The 20,788-nt window shown below is 39.4% G+C and overlaps 1 protein-coding gene across 2 annotated transcripts in view; it reads right to left on the bottom strand.

The window, feature by feature from the left end:
• Positions 1-20,788, bottom strand: part of Clic5 (chloride intracellular channel 5) — a 162,829-nt gene that overhangs the window by 132,011 nt on the left and 10,030 nt on the right. Inside the window, exon 1 of one of the 2 annotated variants that reach the window (XM_005318615.4) lies at positions 14,664-15,324. The exons of the other annotated variant lie outside the window; for it this stretch is intronic. Coding sequence (XP_005318672.2) covers positions 14,664-15,200 — 537 coding nt within the window. The 5' untranslated portion in view covers positions 15,201-15,324. Of the gene's footprint in view, positions 1-14,663; positions 15,325-20,788 lie in introns of those variants that run through there. 2 annotated transcript variants of the gene reach the window in all.

Raw genomic sequence — 20,788 nt, 5'->3', positions numbered from 1 at the left:
CTTCTAGTGTTTGCTGTTTCTCCTGCTCCCCAGCACTTGGCTCTTTCAGGTGGAGAGTAGTGCACTAGCCCAGGCCCCGCCCCAAGCAGAGGTCAATTTGCATTCCAGGCTGGTTGATTGAGGACTGGGAGAGTGGAGACCTGCCGGCTGGCTCTGCCCCTACCATTGTCACAGGTGGCAAATGACTGAAGCTCTCTGGGCCACAGTTTCTACAGGTGGAAAACAAACAAGTTGGATCAAATGACATCCATGGTTTCTTCCAGATCTAGGGACCTCTTAGTGTCTGTGTCTCTATCTCAAGGTCTTCTCTTGCCCAGGGAGAGTGAACTACCTCAGCCCTGGGTCCACACCCTGTAAATGATTCGGGTTTCTTTCCTTTGTTTCTAAGTGTTCTTCTCTCTGTTATTGTTGCTCAGGCTGTCTCGTCTCTACATGCGGGACGACTGGGCAATCGCCGTGTGAAGTGTGTAAAGAATGTTCAGACGTCTTTATGTTCTAACTCCTGCGACCCAGTAATTGAATTTCACAACAATAATAATTCCTTGTGTTCATTAAGTGCTTTACATTTGAAAAAAAAATACTGTCTCATATTTTATATGAGATATAACTGCCTTATGAAATGGAAGGAGAAGATATGATGCCTATCTTAGAGATATGGAAATTGGGGCTCAGAGACGTTAATCCGCATATCTCAGATGGTTTTGCTCGCCTGAGTTTGGCCTGTGTATTCTTTCCATTACACTCACTGTGTGAGATAAGGCATTTCCACAGTGAAGTAAATGTGCTCTTTGTGTAGGGTTTGGGGGGGGGTTATTTAGGACCATTGACTCAGTTTCCTTTTGCACATAGATATAGCAAACATGTCTTCTGCATTCCCAGAGCTTTGCATACCAGTAAATTCAGTATTTTCCAGCATACATATATTTGGAATGTTAACAGGATGAGATTTCCCTGAAAAGAAAGAAATTCCTATGGTCAAATAATTGGGATAGTCTCAATACCACAACCTCTCTTTGAGATTTGCAATCCATATTTGCAAATTAAAGGTGCTGAGATGTCCTGCAGTCAAGAGCCCTGTTTAAATACTTGAAATTCACCAGTTCCCAAACTGCATGCAGGAACCTTAGTTCATACACGATGACTAAAAGATCACTGCCCGCAGATTCTTCCGAGACCCTGCTGAAATCAAAGAATAGACGTATGGAGAAGAATGTCCTTAAAACAGCAAAGAAAATGAGATGGGGTCACTGATGGACAAAGGGTTTAGACAAACTTCTGGAATAGAGAAGGCAGCTTGGAGCATGTTGACTGGTGATACAGAACAGAAAACTCTGTAGCCCAGAATAAATCCCAAGGAAGCTGCAAAGGAAGAGAAGGGGACCATGTATGTCGCTTTCCAGACCCTTGGAGATGCTGTAAGCTTGGAACTGGCCATTCCATAGTGGGTAAGAGATGTGGTGTAGATTCAAGTGGAGGGACTCTCTGAAAATCCATCTTAGGAGCACTCTATGGGACAGTAGCCCTCTGCCACCTCTCAGTTCTGAGCAGAGCACTGGAAGCCTGGCATTCATCCCTGGGCTGTCAATGGAAGTTTTTACCTCAAGAAGCTTCTGATGGTCTGGGGACAGCTCATGCTTCCCATGTAGCTGTGGCAGTGCCAGGTAAAGCCTTTCTTACTCTGGTGTTTGGAGATCTATTCCCCTCCTCTTCACCGTCAAAGAAAAATGATTGACTTGGCCTCTCCAATGTCTCTGCCCTTATAATGTGGCATGGAAAGCTTGGGAAAGGACCATCCAGAGAAAATATCAGAGTTTTAAAAATAAAGATGATTGTTAAAAGCAACAATGTACTAGAAGAGCTAGAAAATACTGAAAATATCTAAGACCAAAAGAGAAACCAACCAACCAATCAAGGAGAAAAACATGAGACTTAAGAAAAGACAGAAGCCAAACACAGAAAAGCCAACATCCAAGAGATGAGAGTTATAGAAAGAGACTACAGAAAAAGGAGGGCAGGGCCTGATGCACAGTGCATGGTCAGAACACTCATTCATGTGCCAGACTCCAGCCAGGCCAAGTCCCTGCCCCGTGAACGACCAACTTTCTATAGGGCAAACAGACAACCAGCAAATAAATGCAATGCCCTGAAAGAAAACCAGAGGATAAGAAAACAGCAATATAGAGGTTCTACTTAGCTGTCCTGGATGTGACACTTAGCAGAGACTCTGAAGCCAGGAACTGAGCCAGATTCACTCAACATTTGCTAAGTGGCAAAAAGGTTCCAAGTATGCAGGTAGAAGAGAGATAAGTGTTGAGCGCCTCTGTAAACTGAGGGGTTTCACCAGATAATCTTTGAGACCTGTCATAATTTAGAAAGTACCCTTTCCTCCCACCTAGCAAATCCACTTTAATCACCGAAGGTTGGCAGCAGCCATCCCAGGAAATACATAATGTCTCACAACATGCTGAAAATACCAGGCCCCGCTTTATCAGGCTCTGGGCTGCTTCTCTCAGCAAACTATTTTCTCTGAGCTTCCCTGGGAGCTGGGGTTTTATACTGTGCCTATTTTTAGTTGTGGTGCGCAGTGGCTGCTGGGATCAATTGCCTCAGGAGTCTGATGAGAACTTTACCCTGGGGAGAGGCATTCCATTCTGTAACCCTGCCCTGAAGAGCTCTCTAACTTGAGATTTGACAGTTTACAATCTTGGAGGACTAGATACTGCTTCATGAAATGTTAAGATCAGGTGACTTTGCCATGTACTCTGAGGTCAGCAAGAAATTGTCCAAAGTGATTTTGGTCAGAGGATTAATAGTTCCCATTCAAACTTTTTATTGAGATAAAATAAACACTTTTTTTTTTCTGCAAGGGGGGGGTGGATATTGATGCTTGGAATGTCCTGGTTGGGGGAGGTTGGGGAATGCTGCCCCACCTACTGATTTTTCATGAGGGCATCCATCATCTGTGCCCATAACTGCATGGTTTGTCAAACAAGGCAAGGCAGGCATTCAGGAAAGCAATCCTAAAGGTCTGGTGGGAAGATTCTGGCAGGTCTGTGCTTCCTTCTCTGCCCTGAGGTAATAAGAGAAAGATTGACTGTAAAGCCCACCATGGCCAAAATCATCTTCCCCCTAGCACACTTCTGACCTTATAATTTCCTTGTTCAACCCCCAGCAGCTCCCTGCTGCAGAACAAAACCAAACAGACTCTAAAAGTTTCAACTGCTATTCCAAGACTGTCTATAGTCCAGGTCAATCCCCACGTATAAACATATTTGTCTCCTATCTCCACTTTCATCCCCCTATGCTCCATCCCAATATGTTAGTGAAATTTCCCTACAAATGTGTGGTACAGTTGAATATCGCTTATCTGAAACGCTTGGGACCAGAAGTATATCTCTCCCACTGAGCTGAAAGTCTTTGAAGCAGGGTCTATCACATAGGACTAGCACAGAGGGCTAGCACAGAGTTCAACTAGCACAGAGGACTCATTCGATGAAGGACAGCCACCACTTTAACATATGCTGTGCTAGACAATTATGGAAGACACAGAGCTGAACAGGAAGGCAAGTTCCATGATAGCCTTGGCAACTTGGCAAGACCATCTCAAAAATAAATAAATAAATAAATAAAAAGGGCTGGAAATTTTGTTCAGAGGTAGCCCTGGGTCCAATCCTATGGTATGTACCTTACATAAGTAAAATCATATGAGTTTCATCTTTTCTTTTTTCTTTTTCTTTTTCTCTTTCTTTCTTCCTTTCTCTCTCTCTCTCTCTCTCTCTCTCTCTCTCTCTCTCTCTCTCTCTCTCTCTCTCTCTCTCTCTCTCTCTTTCTTTTGTACTGGGATTGGACCCAAGGCAGCTCTACCACTGAACAAAATTCCCAGCCCTTTTTATTTTTTTGAGATAGTCTCACCAAGTTGCCAAGGCTATCCTGGAACTTTCAATCTTCCTGTCTCCGTCTTCTGAGCTACTGTGCCCAACTGTTTCACTATTTTTTTTTCCCAATGAGGACAAATTCTTAACTGATGCTGAATTTTATAAAAGAATTTTGCTACAAGGAAAAAAAAAAAAAGATACCTACCATAGTCAAATTCCCAGAGACAGAAAGAATGGTGATTTCCAGAGACTGGAGCAGGGGAGATTTTATATAATGAGTACAGAGTTTCAGCATTGCATGGTAAGAGTTCCCTGGGTACAGTGGTGGTCGTGATAGAGAAGCAATGTGAAATTAAATATATTTAATGCCTCTGAACTGAGCAATTACTAATGGTTATGACGTTAAATTTTATATCTAATTTACTGAAGCTCTAAAAATGATGAAATGGAGGCATAGAGATGCAAAGTAACTTGACCAAGACATCAAACTAGAAAGGGGCAGTGCTTGGATTTCAGCCTGTTCGTCCACTTTTTTTGGTTTGGTTTTGTCCAGGTGGGTCGTCTTTCCCCATTGCATAAAGGCTGTTCCTCAGGACTCATCATTAACCCTCTGGACAGAGGAAGGAATAGGCGCCCCCTGTGGACAAATGAAGTAAAATAAGGTGCCCCCTCCCCACAGAAGCATCCCTGTAGGGGCCTGACAGCCCAGGTGGGCTTGACTGAATGCCAGCTTCTTCCCCACCCCCTTGGCCAAGTGCCCTGCTGTGTGGTAAGTCTGCATAGTGGTGTATGAAGCCCTGGTCCGCAACTCTTTCCAGTTCTCTGCTCCATGATGCTGCACTGGTAGCCATCAACCAGTGCAATGAGGTATGGAAATCAGCAAATCAGCATTTACTGCCAAACCCTTGTGTACCATGGACTCGAAAGCCTTGTTTCCCAATATTCCACTGTCTTCTGGGATGACCCTGTTTACATCAGTGACTACAGCTATTATGTCTACAAGCCAATGGAATCCCTATCTCTAATCTTGTCCTTCTTTTGAGTTTCTTACTCAAATGTCTCCTACTAGGCAGATCAACCTGTAGAGTCCAAGGGCACATTAAAATATTGACAATTTGCCACTGTACATGGTGGTAAACACCTGTAACGCCAGAAGATCAGGAGGCTGAGGCAGGAAGATCACAAGTTCAAAACCAGCCTCAGCAACTTAGCGAGGCCTTAAGCAACTCAGTGAGACCCTCTCTCTAAAGAAAATACAAAAAATGGTTGGAGATGTGGCTCAGTGATGAAGCACCCCTAGGTTCCATCCCTGGTACCAACAAAGAAAAAAAAAATGAAAATAGCCTCTCTTCCACTCCTTCCTTCCCCCAAGCGCTTGCTCTTCCCTAATTAGTAGTATTGTAATTCCCATAATCTTCCACACTTAACTGGGCACCTTGCTCAGAAGTTCTTTCTCCTACAGGGTTTTCAAAGTCATTCTCATTGCTTTTTATTTCACTGCTCCTTTTGTTAGTTTAGACCCTCATCATCTCTCACCTGTGGTACTGTGTCCCATACTTTTGTTTGGTACCAGAGACTGAATACAGGCCACATCCCCAGCCCGCCCCACCTTTTTTTTTTTTTTTTTTTTGTATTTTATTTAGAGACAGAGTCTTGCTGAGTTGCTTAGGGCCTCCATAGGTTGCTGAGGCTGGCTTTGAACTTGTGATCCTCCTGCCTCAGCCTCCCGAGCCGCTGGGACTACAGGCATGTGCCACACATGCCCAGGTTGTTGCATACTTTTTATCTCAGCCTGCTAACTGCTTAACTTTTGGTGACATCCCTGTGCTTACAGGTAAAGTTTAGCCTCCTTCATTGGCACAGAGTCTTCCCTGGAAGTTACCAAACTTGATTTTCAGCATCATCTATTTACTCTCCCCTTCCTCCAACACATACACTGTGAGCCACTTGCTGATCCGAAATAACCCTGAGACGACTGCCACTACCTGACTGGCTTCTCTCCTGTTCCGACTGAGTTTCTTTATGACCTTTATGACCCACTCCCATGTTGAGTTGGGAGTACATCCTCTCTCTTCCTGAAAAATTGCTCACTCCTTCCCCTCACAGTATTACATCATAGGGCCACATTTGTGGGGAAGATAAGGGTGTTCCTCATCTCACCTTGCAAGTCCTTTCTTAATTTTTATAATTTCAGTAACCTAGCAGGATACCTGCCACTTACCGGATTCTAAATGATCTTAATAATACAGAGATACAAAGTTGAAATTGAAATAAAATGACTTTTGCTCTCCATTTGCAGCTCTACTGTGCTTATTTTGTATCATGCATCATATATTCTAAAACCTGACTCTATCAGGACTCTAGTATTAATTTGTATATCCTTCATGTGTTAATCCTTCCTCCTGAACCAGCTGATCAGAGCCTCATTTAACGGGGCCCTACCTTGAACTGTTTTTCTACCTCTCACACTGTCTGCACATGAAGTGCAGAGTACAGGTTCAATAAAGATGTATCCATCTGTTGATTCAAGATGTATTAAAGGGACAGATAGGGAAGTACAGGAAATTAACCTGAGGCTCATTCTTGCAGTTATAAAGTTTATATTATAGAGTTAGAACTAACTATACTCACAAGATAGTTATTCAACCTTGACCTTCATCTTTTCTGAGTATTTGTAACAACTCCCTCTCCCACTCCGGATGCCTTTCCTTGCTTTAACTTGGTAAGGATATTTGTGTGTGTGTGTGTGTGTGTGTGTGTGTGTGTGTGTGTGTGTGTGTGTATGTCTATCAATAATTATTTAATATCATTGGCTATCTGTTAAGTTGTTTAGATTGGGGATGAGGATGGTCAAATGAAGGATTCTGATCTTTCTGTCTGCATTTGGCCCTCATGATTGGAGTGGTAACATCTTTAGTTCTCAAGGTTTCTGCAGCTCTGATAGATTCCCTTGCCTCAGATAGACTTTCAGTGGGCCTGGGTTTTGCCAAATGGATGAGATTTGCAAGAGTTGATTCTAGTTGTGTAGCTCTGTATAAATATTATCATTTAAAACCAATTGATACATACAAAATTATATCATAGACCCTTTTTAGCAAAGTGGATCATTTTCATGGTTGTGTCTTTATTCTCGAGGATATGAGCATTCTTCTATCTCACTAAACCAAATCACCTATCATACTAGAATAAAGCCCAGAGAAGGACCAGTGGCTACATAACTGATTGGATTTCATCTCAGAGCTGAACATAGATCTGATCATCCTACAACAACACTGTCTTGTGGAATATCCTGTGATGACCGAGAAGTTCTACATTTGCACTTCCCAATGCAGTAGCCAGTAGCCAGACATGGCTGTTGAGCACTTGAAATATGGCGGGTATGACTGAAGAACTAAAATTTTGACTAATATAAACTTAAATAGCCATTAGTGGCTAATGGCTACGATTTTGAATACTGCAGTTCTAGAAGAACCAAACCAATTTTCAGAGAGTTGCTATTGTCAACATTAAAAAAACTACCTGCCACATTATTTCCTTCCTTGTCACCACAGAAGAACATAACAAAAATATTTCTGTAAAGGGAAAAACATGCTGTCCTGTGTTTTGGTCCAGTGAACAATAAGTACTCTTACCAGTTATTTATTGCCACCTTGCATGTTTACCTTGAGGGTGTGATCACTGAAACCTGAGAACATCAGTTGTTTCCTAAACAATGTACCCTCTTGTTGATTGGCTGTTGCCATTGACTGTTGCCCACCCAGGGCTGTCGGTAGACACTGATGGCTTTTGACAGGCCTGGGCACTACTGTTGACCTCAAGGATCATGGAAGGAGGTGAGGGGGTTCTGCAGTTAAAGCATAAAAATGGGCCTAGTTTCAAGTTTGACTTTCTAATCTTTGTCCTCATAAGAATGTGCAAGTCACTTAGCATCTGCACTAAAACACATGTTCTGCTCACAGTCTCTAATTTTGAGGAATGCCATCCATCTTGAAGCGGAGCTGCCTGACAATGCATCTTTCTCATGTGCACGTACGTTACAATTCCTATATTCTGGATATAGGGACTCAGGTATCAGAATATAACTTTAGAGCAGAATTCCATTTTGGCAGTAATAAAACCCATTTTTTCCTACAATTTTCCAAAGGAATTCACCCCTTAAGTGATAAGAGAGTTTAAAATGAGGCTTGTATCACCGAATGATTAGTTAGGACATCTGTTTTTGTTTTTGTTTTTTTCTATTTCCTCATTGCTGAGAACTTAAAGATATAAGATAAAGATTTTGCAAAAGACAGCAAGAAGAAGAATCAGAAAAGAACCTTTTGCCAGAGGGCCAAAATATTTTGCTGTAGCTGTTATCCTATCATGTCACTTTAATGTCATTATCATTGGATTTTAGTCCCGTTGAGCTGTACTCTAAATTTTAATTCAAATTTGAGATCAAGAAGCCAATTTTCTGGGAAGAAAGAAAAAGAGAAGCAACTCAACAGAAACCGAGGTCTTAAAGTCAGTCGCAACAACCTGCACTTTTGGTTAAAACAGGGTAAAAGAAATCAAATTTTCCCTTGACAACTAGAATATTACTAGCAGAAAAACTATAGGAAGTGACAGTTTTCAAAAATTGGGAACAGATACCACAGGGCCAAATAAAGGCTGGCAGTCTGTCTAAGTTGATTAGAAAGTGGAGTTTGGAGTTTGAGTCTATTGGGGAAGCTAGAATTTGCAGATAAAAATATCAAAGAAGACGGGGGAGAGAGAGAGAGAGCATGTCCATACTCTAAATCTGCAGATGAGTCAGTCCCCTTGAAACTTTGGCCAAGTTCTGATCTGCATATGCACATAAAGAAACAACCGAGTGTGGGGAAAGAATTGGAAATCAGAAGCAGAAACAATCCTAGAGTCTCACCTTAAATCTGCTAATAGTTTGTGTTCTCAGAAAGCAGAGCAAAAATACCTCTGTTATATTTTGTCCCTGGTAAGTGGAGTTCTCTCTCTGCTTCCTTGTCACCATATCCTGAGCTGTTTCCTCCACCACACCCTTCTGCCACGATGCTCTCTGCCTCTTCTCAGGCCCAGAGCTATGGAGTCTGCTGTCTGTGGACTGAGAGCTCTGAAACCATGAGCCCAAATAGACTTTTCCTTCTCTGCGTTGCTCTTGTCAGGACTTTGGGTCTCAGCGGTGACCAAGCTGACTAAAACAATCTCTTGTTGCAGAAAGCGATGGGTAGAATCCTCCGAAGGATATTGCTTCAGTAGTGGAGTTAAATTCGCTCTAGAAGAGGGCTCTTCTGGACCCACCCTTACAAAGCCGAAAAGAAGCTTCTAAAGGATCCAATTTATTCAAAGTAACTTCCCTGCCTTCTAGAATGGGGCCTAACATATTTTTAAAGGAATACAGCAAAATCTAGTATCCAACAACTTTGTCTGGAAACCAAAATATATTACCAGAGTACGCAAATTACAAAAAAATGCAACCTTAAAACCAACAGGAAAAATCAATGTAGACATGGCTAAAATAGTAAAATTATTATATATGGATATTAAAATTGCTGTATAAACACACACCATATGCACAATAAGGTAGAAGAATACATATTGAGGTGGAATTGATGATAGATTGAACAACTTATATTAAACAACAAGTAACTTTTTGGATCAAACCTGGGGCTTCATGCATGCTGGGCAAATGCTCTCCACCGAGCTGCATCTCCACCCCTTTTTATTTTATTTTATTTTTTTATTTTGACATACTGCCTCAGCAACCAGAGTCACTGGGATTACAGATGTGCAGCACCATATCTGGCTATCAACAAATAACTGGAAGAACAAATTAACAAACTCACTGATTTAAAAAGAAGGAGGAGGAGGAGGAGGAGGAGGAGGAGAAGGAGGAGAACACAATAACCCTGTCTCTATCACATACAGTGAATTTTCAAGGGGAGAAATAACGCTCTACACCAAGAAATCTCTAGTAAGGATGGTTTCACTGCTGAATTCTATCAAGCTCTTAAGACATCATGACCCTAGGTACATGTATGAAGACACAAATGGTGTGACTCTACTTTGTGTACAACCAGAGAAATGAAAAATTGGGCTCCATTTGTGTCCTATGAATCAAAATGCATTCTGCTGTCATGGATTAGAACCAATAAATCAATAAATAAAAAGACAGAATAACAATTTCACAAAACACTCTTTCAGAAAATAGAAAAGGAAAGACATGCCCAGCTCATTTTATGAGGTGAGCATTATCCTAGAACCAAAAGCAAATAAATTAAAATAAATGTACAGAATAATGCTCATCATGAACATCTGTGCAAAAATCTTTTCACAAAATCATATCAAATCAAATCTAGAAATATATAAAATAACAAATCCTGATCCTACTGCCTCAGCAACCAGAGTCACTGGGGTTACAGGTGTGCAGAAATGAAAGGGTGGCTTACCATTTGAAAATCAATCAATATATTTACATTCAAAGAAAGGAAGGATACGAGAAAGGGGGAGGGAAGGGAAGAAGGAAGAAAAAAAGGAAAGAAAACAAACCATAATTTGGACAATATGCATAATGAATGTGAGATAGATCAGAGAACTGAAGTTATAAAATTTTTAGATAAAAACAGGAAAAAAAAAATCTTTGGAGTAGGGTGTGGCTCAGTGTGGAGTGCCTACCTAGCATATGTGAGATCCTGGGTTTGATCCCCAGTACTGGAAACACACACACACACACACACACACACACACACACACACACACACACTTCATGACTCTGGGTTAGACAAACATTTCTTAGGACACAAAAAGCACAAACTGTGGAAAAAATTGATAAATAGATGCTATGGTTTGGATATGGTTTGGGTGTGTCCCTCAAAGACTTATGTGGTGGAGGCTTGGTCCCCAGGGCACTGGCATTGAGGTGGTAGTAGTCCCATGAAGACATGATTAGATCACAAAAAATTACACTTAGGAGGGTTTAATGTAGTTCTCACTGGACTGTGTTGCTTCCTTGCTCACACAGGTGCCCCTTTTGGACATAGTTTGTTCCCTCTCCACTTCTCCACCATATTCTAACAACTAGATGGCACACCATGCTCTTTGGACTTTCCAGCCAGCAGAATCATGAGCCAAAACATTTTTTTTCTTCATAAATTACCCAGCATCATGTAATCTGTTATAGTAATCATTTTTGTAGGTTCACAAGCAAACTAAGACAATGGACTATCTTAAAATAAAAATGAGAAAAACTCTGCTCTTCAAAAGATACTGTTATAAAAATAAAAATCAAGCCACAAACTTTTAAACTATTTTCAAAACATTTATCTGAGAAAAAATTATATATTGAATATATAAAGAACTTTTATAATTTAGTAGTAAGGAGATAAAATACTTAAAGGATAATAATAATAAGCAAAATATCTGAATAGATATTTCACCAAAGAAGACATAAAAATGGGTAATAAATGTACAAAAAGATGCTCAGCATCATTAATAAATAGAAAAATGAACACTAAAACTGAAGTAAAATACTGTCATACATATACCACTATGCCCACAATTTAAGAGACTGGTAAGGCCAAGGACTGGAAAGAACACAACTAGAAGTCTCATGCTAATTTTGGCAACTACTTTGAAACAATCTGAAAAAAATTTTAAAATAAGTTTCACTGATCGTGTAACTTAATAATTCTACTCTTAAGCACTTACCGAAAAGAAATGAAAACATAATCAATACAAAACTCATACGTTTATTGAAGCCTCCTTATTAATAGTCAAAACCTGGGGAGAATCCAAGTGCACATCAGCTGCCAAATGCATCAACAAATTACGGTACATACGTGTGATTGAGTACTATTCAGAAATAGAAAGGAACCAACAACTGATATATATATGTAACAACATGGATGATTCATGGAAAAAATTATGAAAGAAACCATATCCAAAGACTACATAGAGTTGAATTCCATTTGTATGATATTTTTGAAAAGACAAAACTATAGGGATAGAAAGAAGAAGCTTGAGGGAGTTTTTTTCCTGTCATGATAGAAAAGTTCTATGTCACGGTTACAAGACTGAACGCCTTTGTCAAAGTTCATAGAAGTGTACACTTATGTTGTGAATTTTAAAGTGTTCTGAATTCCATTGCAATAAATGAGACTCCCCCCCTCAAAGCAAGGTGCATGATAGAGCATGTGGTGTAATAACTTCTGTATTAAATAAAAGGAAAACAAAAAGAGAATTTCAAATATATGAACTTAGACCCATAATTGCCAGAAAAAGCGCACAGAAAATTTGGGAAGCATGTTCAATGGAAATGTTTAGAACGGCTTGCCTCAGGAGGTGGAAATGGGATGTCTGAGGGAATATGGTTCCAGAGTGACCCTTTTGTGCTTTTTTAATTTGTGAACCAGGCAAATAACCCAAGAGAAGGTTCTGGGCTCATCTCATTCAATAGTGTCTGGGAAACATGGCCTGTCTGGCCTTCCCTGCTAGGTTGAAAAATGGCTCCTAATATGTCCATGCCCTTATCCTTAGAAGCTGTGAATGTTAAACATGGTAGAAAGCACTTGCAGATGTGAATGAACCAAAGATCTTAAAATGGGGAGATCACCCTGAATTACCCAAGTGGGATAATCTAATTATATGGGTCCATAAAACAGATACAGGAGGAGTCACATCAGAGGAAGGCAAGGCGATGATTGACATGGGCCACACAGTTAGCTTCCAGAAATGGCAAAGAGAAGGAATGCTCCCCTTGAACCACCAGCAGGAACACAGCCTGCCTCAACCTTGATTTTAGCCCCATCACTTGATCCGGGTTTGTGACCTCCAGAGATAGAAGAGAACATTTGTGTTATTTTGAAGTCACTAAGCTTTTGCTCAATTGTTACAGCACCAGTAACAAGTGAATGCCCTCATATCCTGGTCTCTATTTCTTTCTAACATGACTGCCACTGGCCACATTTTCTATTTGCTTATTTCTTTGTCTCTCAGTTTCTCCTCTCACTACAGTGCAAAGTGCAGGGGAGGTAGGACTTTGTTTTTCTGCATTGTTATGAAACCAGTGCCTGCCACAATAGCTGTTTCAGGAATAAATGAATGATATATTTAACTAATTTAGTAGTTGGTCAACACTTTGAAATGATTAAGCTTCAAAAACATGTTGGTTGATGGGAGCTAAGACACAAGTTCAAGGCCAGCAGGGGCAGTTTCATGAGACTTTGGTCCAAAATAAAATTTTTGAAAAGCAGGGGATGAAGCTCAGTAGTATAGTGCTTGCACCTGGCATGCATAGGGCCTGGGTTCAATCCCTAGTAACACACACACACACACACACACACACACACACACACACACACACCACCACCACCACCACCATTGGTTGAGCATATAGTTATAAACCTGCCTTCCTGCTATTTTCTTTCTTTTTCAGTGATACCTGGGATTGAACCAGGGGCACTTTACTACTGAGCCACATCCCAGCCCCTTTTAAATTTTTTTTTTTTTATTATTTTGAAGCAAGGTCCCTCTGAGTTGTTTAGGGCCTCACTAAGTTGATGAGGCTGGCTTCGAACTTGTATCCTCCTGCCTCAGCCTCTCAAGCCGCTGGGATTACAGGAGTGCGCCACTGCGTCCAGCTTCTGCCTGCTATTTTCACTGACATGGCTAGTACAGGTGAGAACAGGTACAAATGGATACAGTGTCGATGCAACCCAAAAGGAGGAAACCCAGCCTGCACAGCCATTAATCCTTCTAGGAACATGGTGAACCATAGAGTCCCCTCCAGCGTGGGGGTCTAGCAACTTCCACAGAGGTCAGAGGAGAAAGGAACCCAAAAAGGTCACTTTATAAAAGACACAGTAGAATAAAGAACACACAAAACAGTTAAAGTACAAAGTAGAATACATTAAAGTATTCAATTTATTTATCTAGTAAAAAAAGTGTATTTCATTAGATTATTGAAACCAGGAAAGGGAGAAATGACTGTGTATTGTAGGTTCATAGTAGTAATCATTTTTATTAGTAAGAAATAGCAGTATTTACTAATTTTGTCTTCTTATTCAAAAATTCATGTAAAGATGAATATTCTATGTATGGAAGTGTTGGAAAAAATGTTGCCATCTTGTTTAATAAGGGATCATTCTTTTTACTCTGAATTTCACTTTATACTTTGATAATAATATTCATGATCATGACCAGTCTAATAAAAAGATCACCAAACTTTTAGTTTCAGTATTATAAGCATTAAATATTAACATGCAGCTAGCATTTTAATACCACTGAAATCATTTTACTTCATCAGAATTTCAATTATATTGGAGCCAAAGGGCAAGTTCTGTTATAGAGATAGTATTTATTGACCATGTAATCTGAAGTATCTCTGACCTTAGAAACGTAAGGAGGAAACTTTAGCACCTGACTGTAGATTTGACTTTCTCCTACAAGCCTTGGTTTCTTTTTGATGAAGGAAATTTAATGTGACAGCCAAATGCACTTAACTTGAGCAGGAATTTATGCTCACTTGTACAAATTCTTAAAAAGTGCTTTGCCCGTTGTTTATAGAAGTCAATAATAAAATATACATTTAAAATGTACTTTCCAATTCTTGTGGTTTGGGGGAGTCCTAGGTACCTTCTGAAATGACTGGTTTAATCAGACTTATCCTTGAGTATATATGGGGAGTCCAGGAACATGGAACCACACACATCTCCTTTGTCACTCAAAGCAAACTAAAACAGCAGTGATGTCACCTTGTCACCTATGTGTGCAAGCGTCTACCAGAGTAGTTCTTACCTTCACGAACAGGAAAATCTCAGGGTTCATGGAAACTGTTTGATTTTTTTCCAAATCATCAGTTTCAGAATAGGAGATGGGGGAGTCCTTGCTGGCGAAGAAGGTCTGGCAGCGCTGGATGGTGAAGCTTGCAGGAGAAGGCAGGTCTTCCTTTATCCTGCTTCCATTTTCCAGTGGCTCCTCTGGGCAGCCCCCAAGGTCCTGAAATGGTGAATGGCATTCTTCCACTGAGATGTCCCCATCCTCCTGGAGGTCCACTGTTTGAGGATCCTGGACCTCAGGGCACACCTCATTGGGCAGGAGGTAGTCTTCTACTTCTGCTTGGGAAGAGCCCAACCCGTTCTCTTCCTCCCTAACAGCATAGACTGACACAGAATCGTATTCGTGGTTTTGCAGCCCAGCGGCATACAAGGTGTTTTCTGGTCTGTCATCTTCCTGAATAGCATCATATAAAGGACCTGCATTATCTTCTGGAACCTCATATATCCTGTCTTTCTGGATTGTGTCATAGATATTGCTGTAGTCTTCATCATTCATGTTTGTGGATCTGCTAGCTCCTTCTGCAGGCGACCTGGAGAGATCTGAAATGAGGAAAGGGCTAGAAGATGCTGCTCCGTCTTGCAGAGGAATCAGTGGGCTTTTGAAACGCAGCAACCAGCCACAGCTCTCAATGACAGGTCTCTGACAATCATTTACCTGAGGCTTTAATAAGCAAACCGCAAGTCCACTGGACAGGAGGCGAAGTTTACACACTCGGTTAACTCTTTCACTCCTAAAGATATTGTCAACAAGACTCTTGGATTTTCCTTATTATCAGTATCTCCAAGATTCTCTGGATAAACCAGAGGTTGAATTGTATTATCATCCCAGGGTACCCTAAAATTCTGAATATTTAGCCATTTGTCACTAATGCCCCTCTTCCAGTTGCCTCCCAGTAGTGACAACATTGAAGAAGTTCCTGAAATCCGGTGGAGATGGATAGTTCTCCCCAATGGTAACCCATCTATTCCAGCCAAATCCATTGCACAAATCAATTCTTTGTGAATTAGAGAACTGCAATGACTGAGTTATACATATCCCTGTTCGATAATGAATCCCATTTACATTTCTTATCTGGAAACACCACTAGGTGCTTTAATGGCAGAAGGAAAAGAAGATAAATGCTCTGGTCTATGGGCACATCAGGACAGACCACTCAAATGACACTCAAAGGTTTATGGCTTTGGTTTTTATTTTCCCCTCTTCAATCTGTGTGGTCATCATAGTCCACAAAACATTCACTAAGATCCTCTTATGTGCAGGATATTAAACTGAAAAACTAGAGAAAAGTAGTTGAAGACGCAGTCTTTGTTATTAGAGGATTTTAGATGTAGTTGGGGAACCAAGAAGAGAAACTAAAACTTTAACAGCCACCAAAACAAAAACAACAAAAAAACTATGTAAGTTTTTTAGTGCAAGTACAATTGTCCCAGGTTTAAAATAAGCAGTAAAGACCCCTATGTCCAAGGCCAGCCAGTAGCTATCCTCTGCAGGCGCAGAGGGCACGTGCTCTTTGGTTTCAATGTGGTGCTCTCTGTTCTACCAATGCCTGCTTCCCTTCACCATGCCATTTACATCTTTCTTTTTGAAGTGACAGCTCAGATGGTCGCAAAGGGACTCTAATGCCTAGAAATCATGTAAAATTGAGACGTGTTACTACTTTGGTTGACAGGCTTCAAAACATTTGGTGGCATCTTAATGGCAACACTCTTATATTTATTCTCGGATAATAGTACTGAATCCAGGAATGCTCTGAAGGGAACTTGAGCAGCATTTTAAAAATTCTAGCTTTTGAGACAGATTAAAGGATGGGCAAGGGGAAAGAGGCTAGAGGCATATTCTAATGGCTATCAACACTAGCCCCTTTATGTTACTGAAAAGGAAGCTTTAAGAGGTAAAAATATCTGATAAATTACCTTTGGTTTCAGTATTAGACATTTATAACTCAATGGCCCCAGCACAAATTCTCCTTATGATTTTAGATCTGGAGATAACCTAACAGCTCACTCAGTCTGACATTGTATTGCCCATTTGAAAAACACGGAACTCAAAAAAGGGAAGTACCTGGTCCAATTTCACAGAGAGCTGACAGCAGAACTGAATTCAGCTGTGGTATTTTTTTCTTTCTTTCTTTTAATTTTTTTTTTTAGTCATACATGCACACGATATCTTTATTTTGTTTATTTTCATGTGGTGTTGAGGTTCGAACCCAGTGCCTCACCTGTGCGAGGCAAGCACTCTGCAGCTGAGCCACAACTCAGCCCTCAGTTGTGGTTTTTAAACCTCAAACTGATTTTGGTGAGCTTTCTGTTATGCACTCCTTTAATTTAGTGTTTCCCAGTCATTTTTCCATGATCACAACCCTGCCCCTGGAAAGTAAGTTTTGTTGTTGTTATTGTTGTTTTGCCTCCCAAGAACAAAGTTTCTCTTCTTTGGGAGGTAGATTTTCCCTTTTGAACATGCATGTCTGATGCTAAAACACTTAGCATGTATCAATCTATATTGTGTCATTCTGTATGTGTCATTCTATATTTTGACCAAAGGGTCACATTCAGTCATGTCTGCGTATGTGTAGAGCAGTTATTGGATTCTCACAATGACCCAGTGAGGCAGAATGAGGCTGGTTAAGTTTATTTAAGCCCAAGATCACCTAGTGTATAAATCAGGTCAGCCTGTCACTCCATATCTGAACACACCTGTTATGACTGACAATCAAAGGTTGTACTATGAAGCAAGCCATATCACTTTCTGTTCGATATCTGCTGTGGTTCCTCATTTCTCTCAGTAAAAGCCAAAGTCCTTACAATGGCCCTCAGGGTCCTTTGTAATTTAGACTGGCTCCCCACACCTGCTTTTCTGCCTGCTCTAGACAATCTGACCCTGTTGCTATGCCTGGAACACTCTAGAACGCTCCCATTAGAGGACTTGTACATTGGCTGTTCTCTAATGGGAATACATTTACCCTGGACATCTGCAGACTCAACTCCTCCAACTTTTGTAAGTTTTTGCTTCTATGTCCACTTCTCAGTGAGATCATCCTGTTAACAATAACAATCCATCCCAGTTCTCATTCCCACCCCTCCCCATTACTGAAAACCCTTACCCTGCCTTTTCTTTCTCTTTAGCCTACCACCTACCACCTTCTAATAAGACATATACTTCAGGTCAGCCCACACCTGTAATCCCAGAGGCTCTGGACACTGAGGCAGTAGGATAGCAAGTTCAAAGCCAGCCTCCGCAATGTCAAGTTGCTGAACGACTCATTGAGACCCTGTCTCTAAATAAAATACAAAATAGGGATGGGGATATGGCTCAGTGTTTGAGTTCCCCTGAGTTCAATCTCAGGTACTAAAAAATACACACACACACACACACACACACACACACATGCACTCACACACACACACACACATTTAGTATGTCTAACGTTTATTCTCCATCTCCTCCATTTAGAACATAAAACCAACATGGGCACAGTCCTTGGTCTGCTTTTTCATCATTATTTCAAGCACTTGGGACAATGTCTGACTCATACCAAATGCTCAGTACATATCTGTTGAATGAATTTTGGTAATTGTTCGATATCTGTATCCTCCACTGGACATGGGAACAGGTACATTATTTAATTGCTCATCACTATGTATATAAAGTCAAACAGATATCTGACACATAATAGATGCTTACTAAACATTTGCTAAATAAATAAATTAAATGGAGGAGATGTATCTACAATTCATGCCCTTTCGTTCCTGGTCCAGTTTCTGTTCTCTGTTTTCTGTACAAGTGTTACTTGCCTTATACATTATACTTCATTAGAAACTCCTGCAGGGGCAGCTTTGGAGCCAATGTCTGGTTTTCTGATTTGCATGTACAAAGATTTAATTTGGTTAGTTCACTCAGGTTTAGCTAATATTGTACAGTTGGACCACTTTAAATTTTAAAGAAAAACATATTTGCAAACTGAAATGCCAATTTGCTAAATTTACCACCAAAAACATAACTGCCAAACTGACTGTGCTGGTTTGAGATAATAATCCCACCTTCTTCACAATAACACTGTGTCTATATGGAACTATATTAAGATAGTATATGTGCTGCTTTTAGTATCTGAGGCAGTATCCTTTTTATCAAGACTCCTACTTTTTAATGATTTTTGCCTTTTCCTTCTATTTCAATCAGTCTTATTAAGGATAATAAGACTGATTGAAATAGACAGGATTTTTTGGCTCTATTAATAGTATCTATTATGCATTTCTTTGCAATTTTATTCATGTCTCTGCTCTCTATTATTTATTTTCTTATCCTTTCTTTGGTTTTCTTTTGATGGTCTTTTAAAATCCTAAGACATAGTGATGGATACCTTAATCATTGGTTTTTGGTTTTTCTTCTTTTAAATATATGATTTAAGACTATGAATTTTAGGCTTCTACTGATGAGAATGAGAAGGCAGCTTTGTACATTGAAGGACATTGGCTGCAGAATCTGCGGCTTTGTCAAGATTTAAATCATGGCAAGTACAAAAACTGATGCCCAATTCTAGATTATCAGTATTGAAAAAAAAATTCAACACTTTCTTTCAGAGGTGGAATGCACTATGTACTGACCACATACAGAGATATTATTTTAATTATCCTATACTTGGATGGTCTAAAAAACTAGTTGTGAAAGCAACATAAATGTATGCTATATTGTTTTATCTTTTAAGTTCTCATACCTGGAGAAGCAAATGTCAATTCATTGTGTGATACTGAATTTATACAACAATTTATAAATTTGAAAAGAAAAGACTATGTATTTTCCTCAAAATACAGATTTATCCACCTGCCACCCACTTTGATATGTTTTGATTATCATTCAATTTTAATACTTCTTACTTTCTGTTGAGATTTTTTTCTACCCTTACTCATGGATTATTTAGAAACATACTGATTAATTTATAAACAGTTGAAATTTTTCTAGTTATCTTCTTTTTGTTTATTTTTTTATCTCAATTGAGATTATGAATTAAGTACTATAGCCAGAAAACAGTCTTCACTGACTTTATTGAAATTTGTTTTAGACTTGCTTTATGGTCTAGCATATGAGCAACTTTGGAAATACTCCCATATGCACTTGAAAAGAACATGTGTTCCTCTATTATTAGGTATAGAGTTCTATAGGTTAAAATTAGGTTGTGCTTATTCATTTTTATAATTCAATTCTTTTATATTAATATTGATTTTCATTTGCTTTTGTATTAGTTACTGATAAGGAAAGTTAAAATCTTCCTCACAGTCATAGATTTGTCTAATTCATATTTCAGTTCTTTCAATTATTCTTTTGTATAGTTTTGAGGTTAAATCATTAGGTTCACATAAATCTAGAACTTTTATATCATTTTGGTAGGGGACTGATTTTTCGACAGAGAATGTCTTATTTTATCTCTATTAGTACCTTCGTCTTTCCCTGTTATCAGCTTTCTTTTGATTAGTGTTTATGTACATATTTTCCATGTTTTTATTTTCAACTTTTTGTGTCCTTATAAATAAACATTAATAGTTATGTTTTCTATAGAATTTGCCAATCTTTGTCTTTTAATTTGAGATAATCTATTAACATCTAACATAATTATAAGATTGAGCTAAATACACTATTTACACTTCCTATTTTAAAAAATCGGCAAAAACTTGAATAGACATTTTATCATAAAAAATACATGATCTCATGAAAGAGAGCTCAAAATTATTAGTCATCATGGAAATACAATTAAAAAAGATCACTTCAAACTTCTATTTCAGCTAAAATTAAGATTGATAATTTTAGCACAAACAGAACTCTCTCACATTAGTCATGTGAGTATAAAACAGTAAATCACTTTGCAAAATTATTTGGCTAGTTTCTTATAAAATTAAACATATACTTACCCTATGACTCAGCTATTTCAACGAGCCTTAAAGATTTATCCAAGTGAAAAATGTCAGCAAAAAAAGAATTATATAAGAATGCTTTTGTGAACTTGATTCATGATCTCAAAAAAGTCGAAACTTCCATCAAGAGAAGAATGGATAAACAAAGTGTGATATATTCATCTGAGGAGTATCATTTGA

This window comes from Ictidomys tridecemlineatus, chromosome 8 (assembly GCF_052094955.1).
Source record: "Ictidomys tridecemlineatus isolate mIctTri1 chromosome 8, mIctTri1.hap1, whole genome shotgun sequence".
Lineage (NCBI taxonomy): Eukaryota > Metazoa > Chordata > Mammalia > Rodentia > Sciuridae > Ictidomys > Ictidomys tridecemlineatus.
The sequence above is the reverse complement of the archived record's forward strand: the minus strand, read 5'-3'. Positions and strand labels throughout refer to the sequence as shown.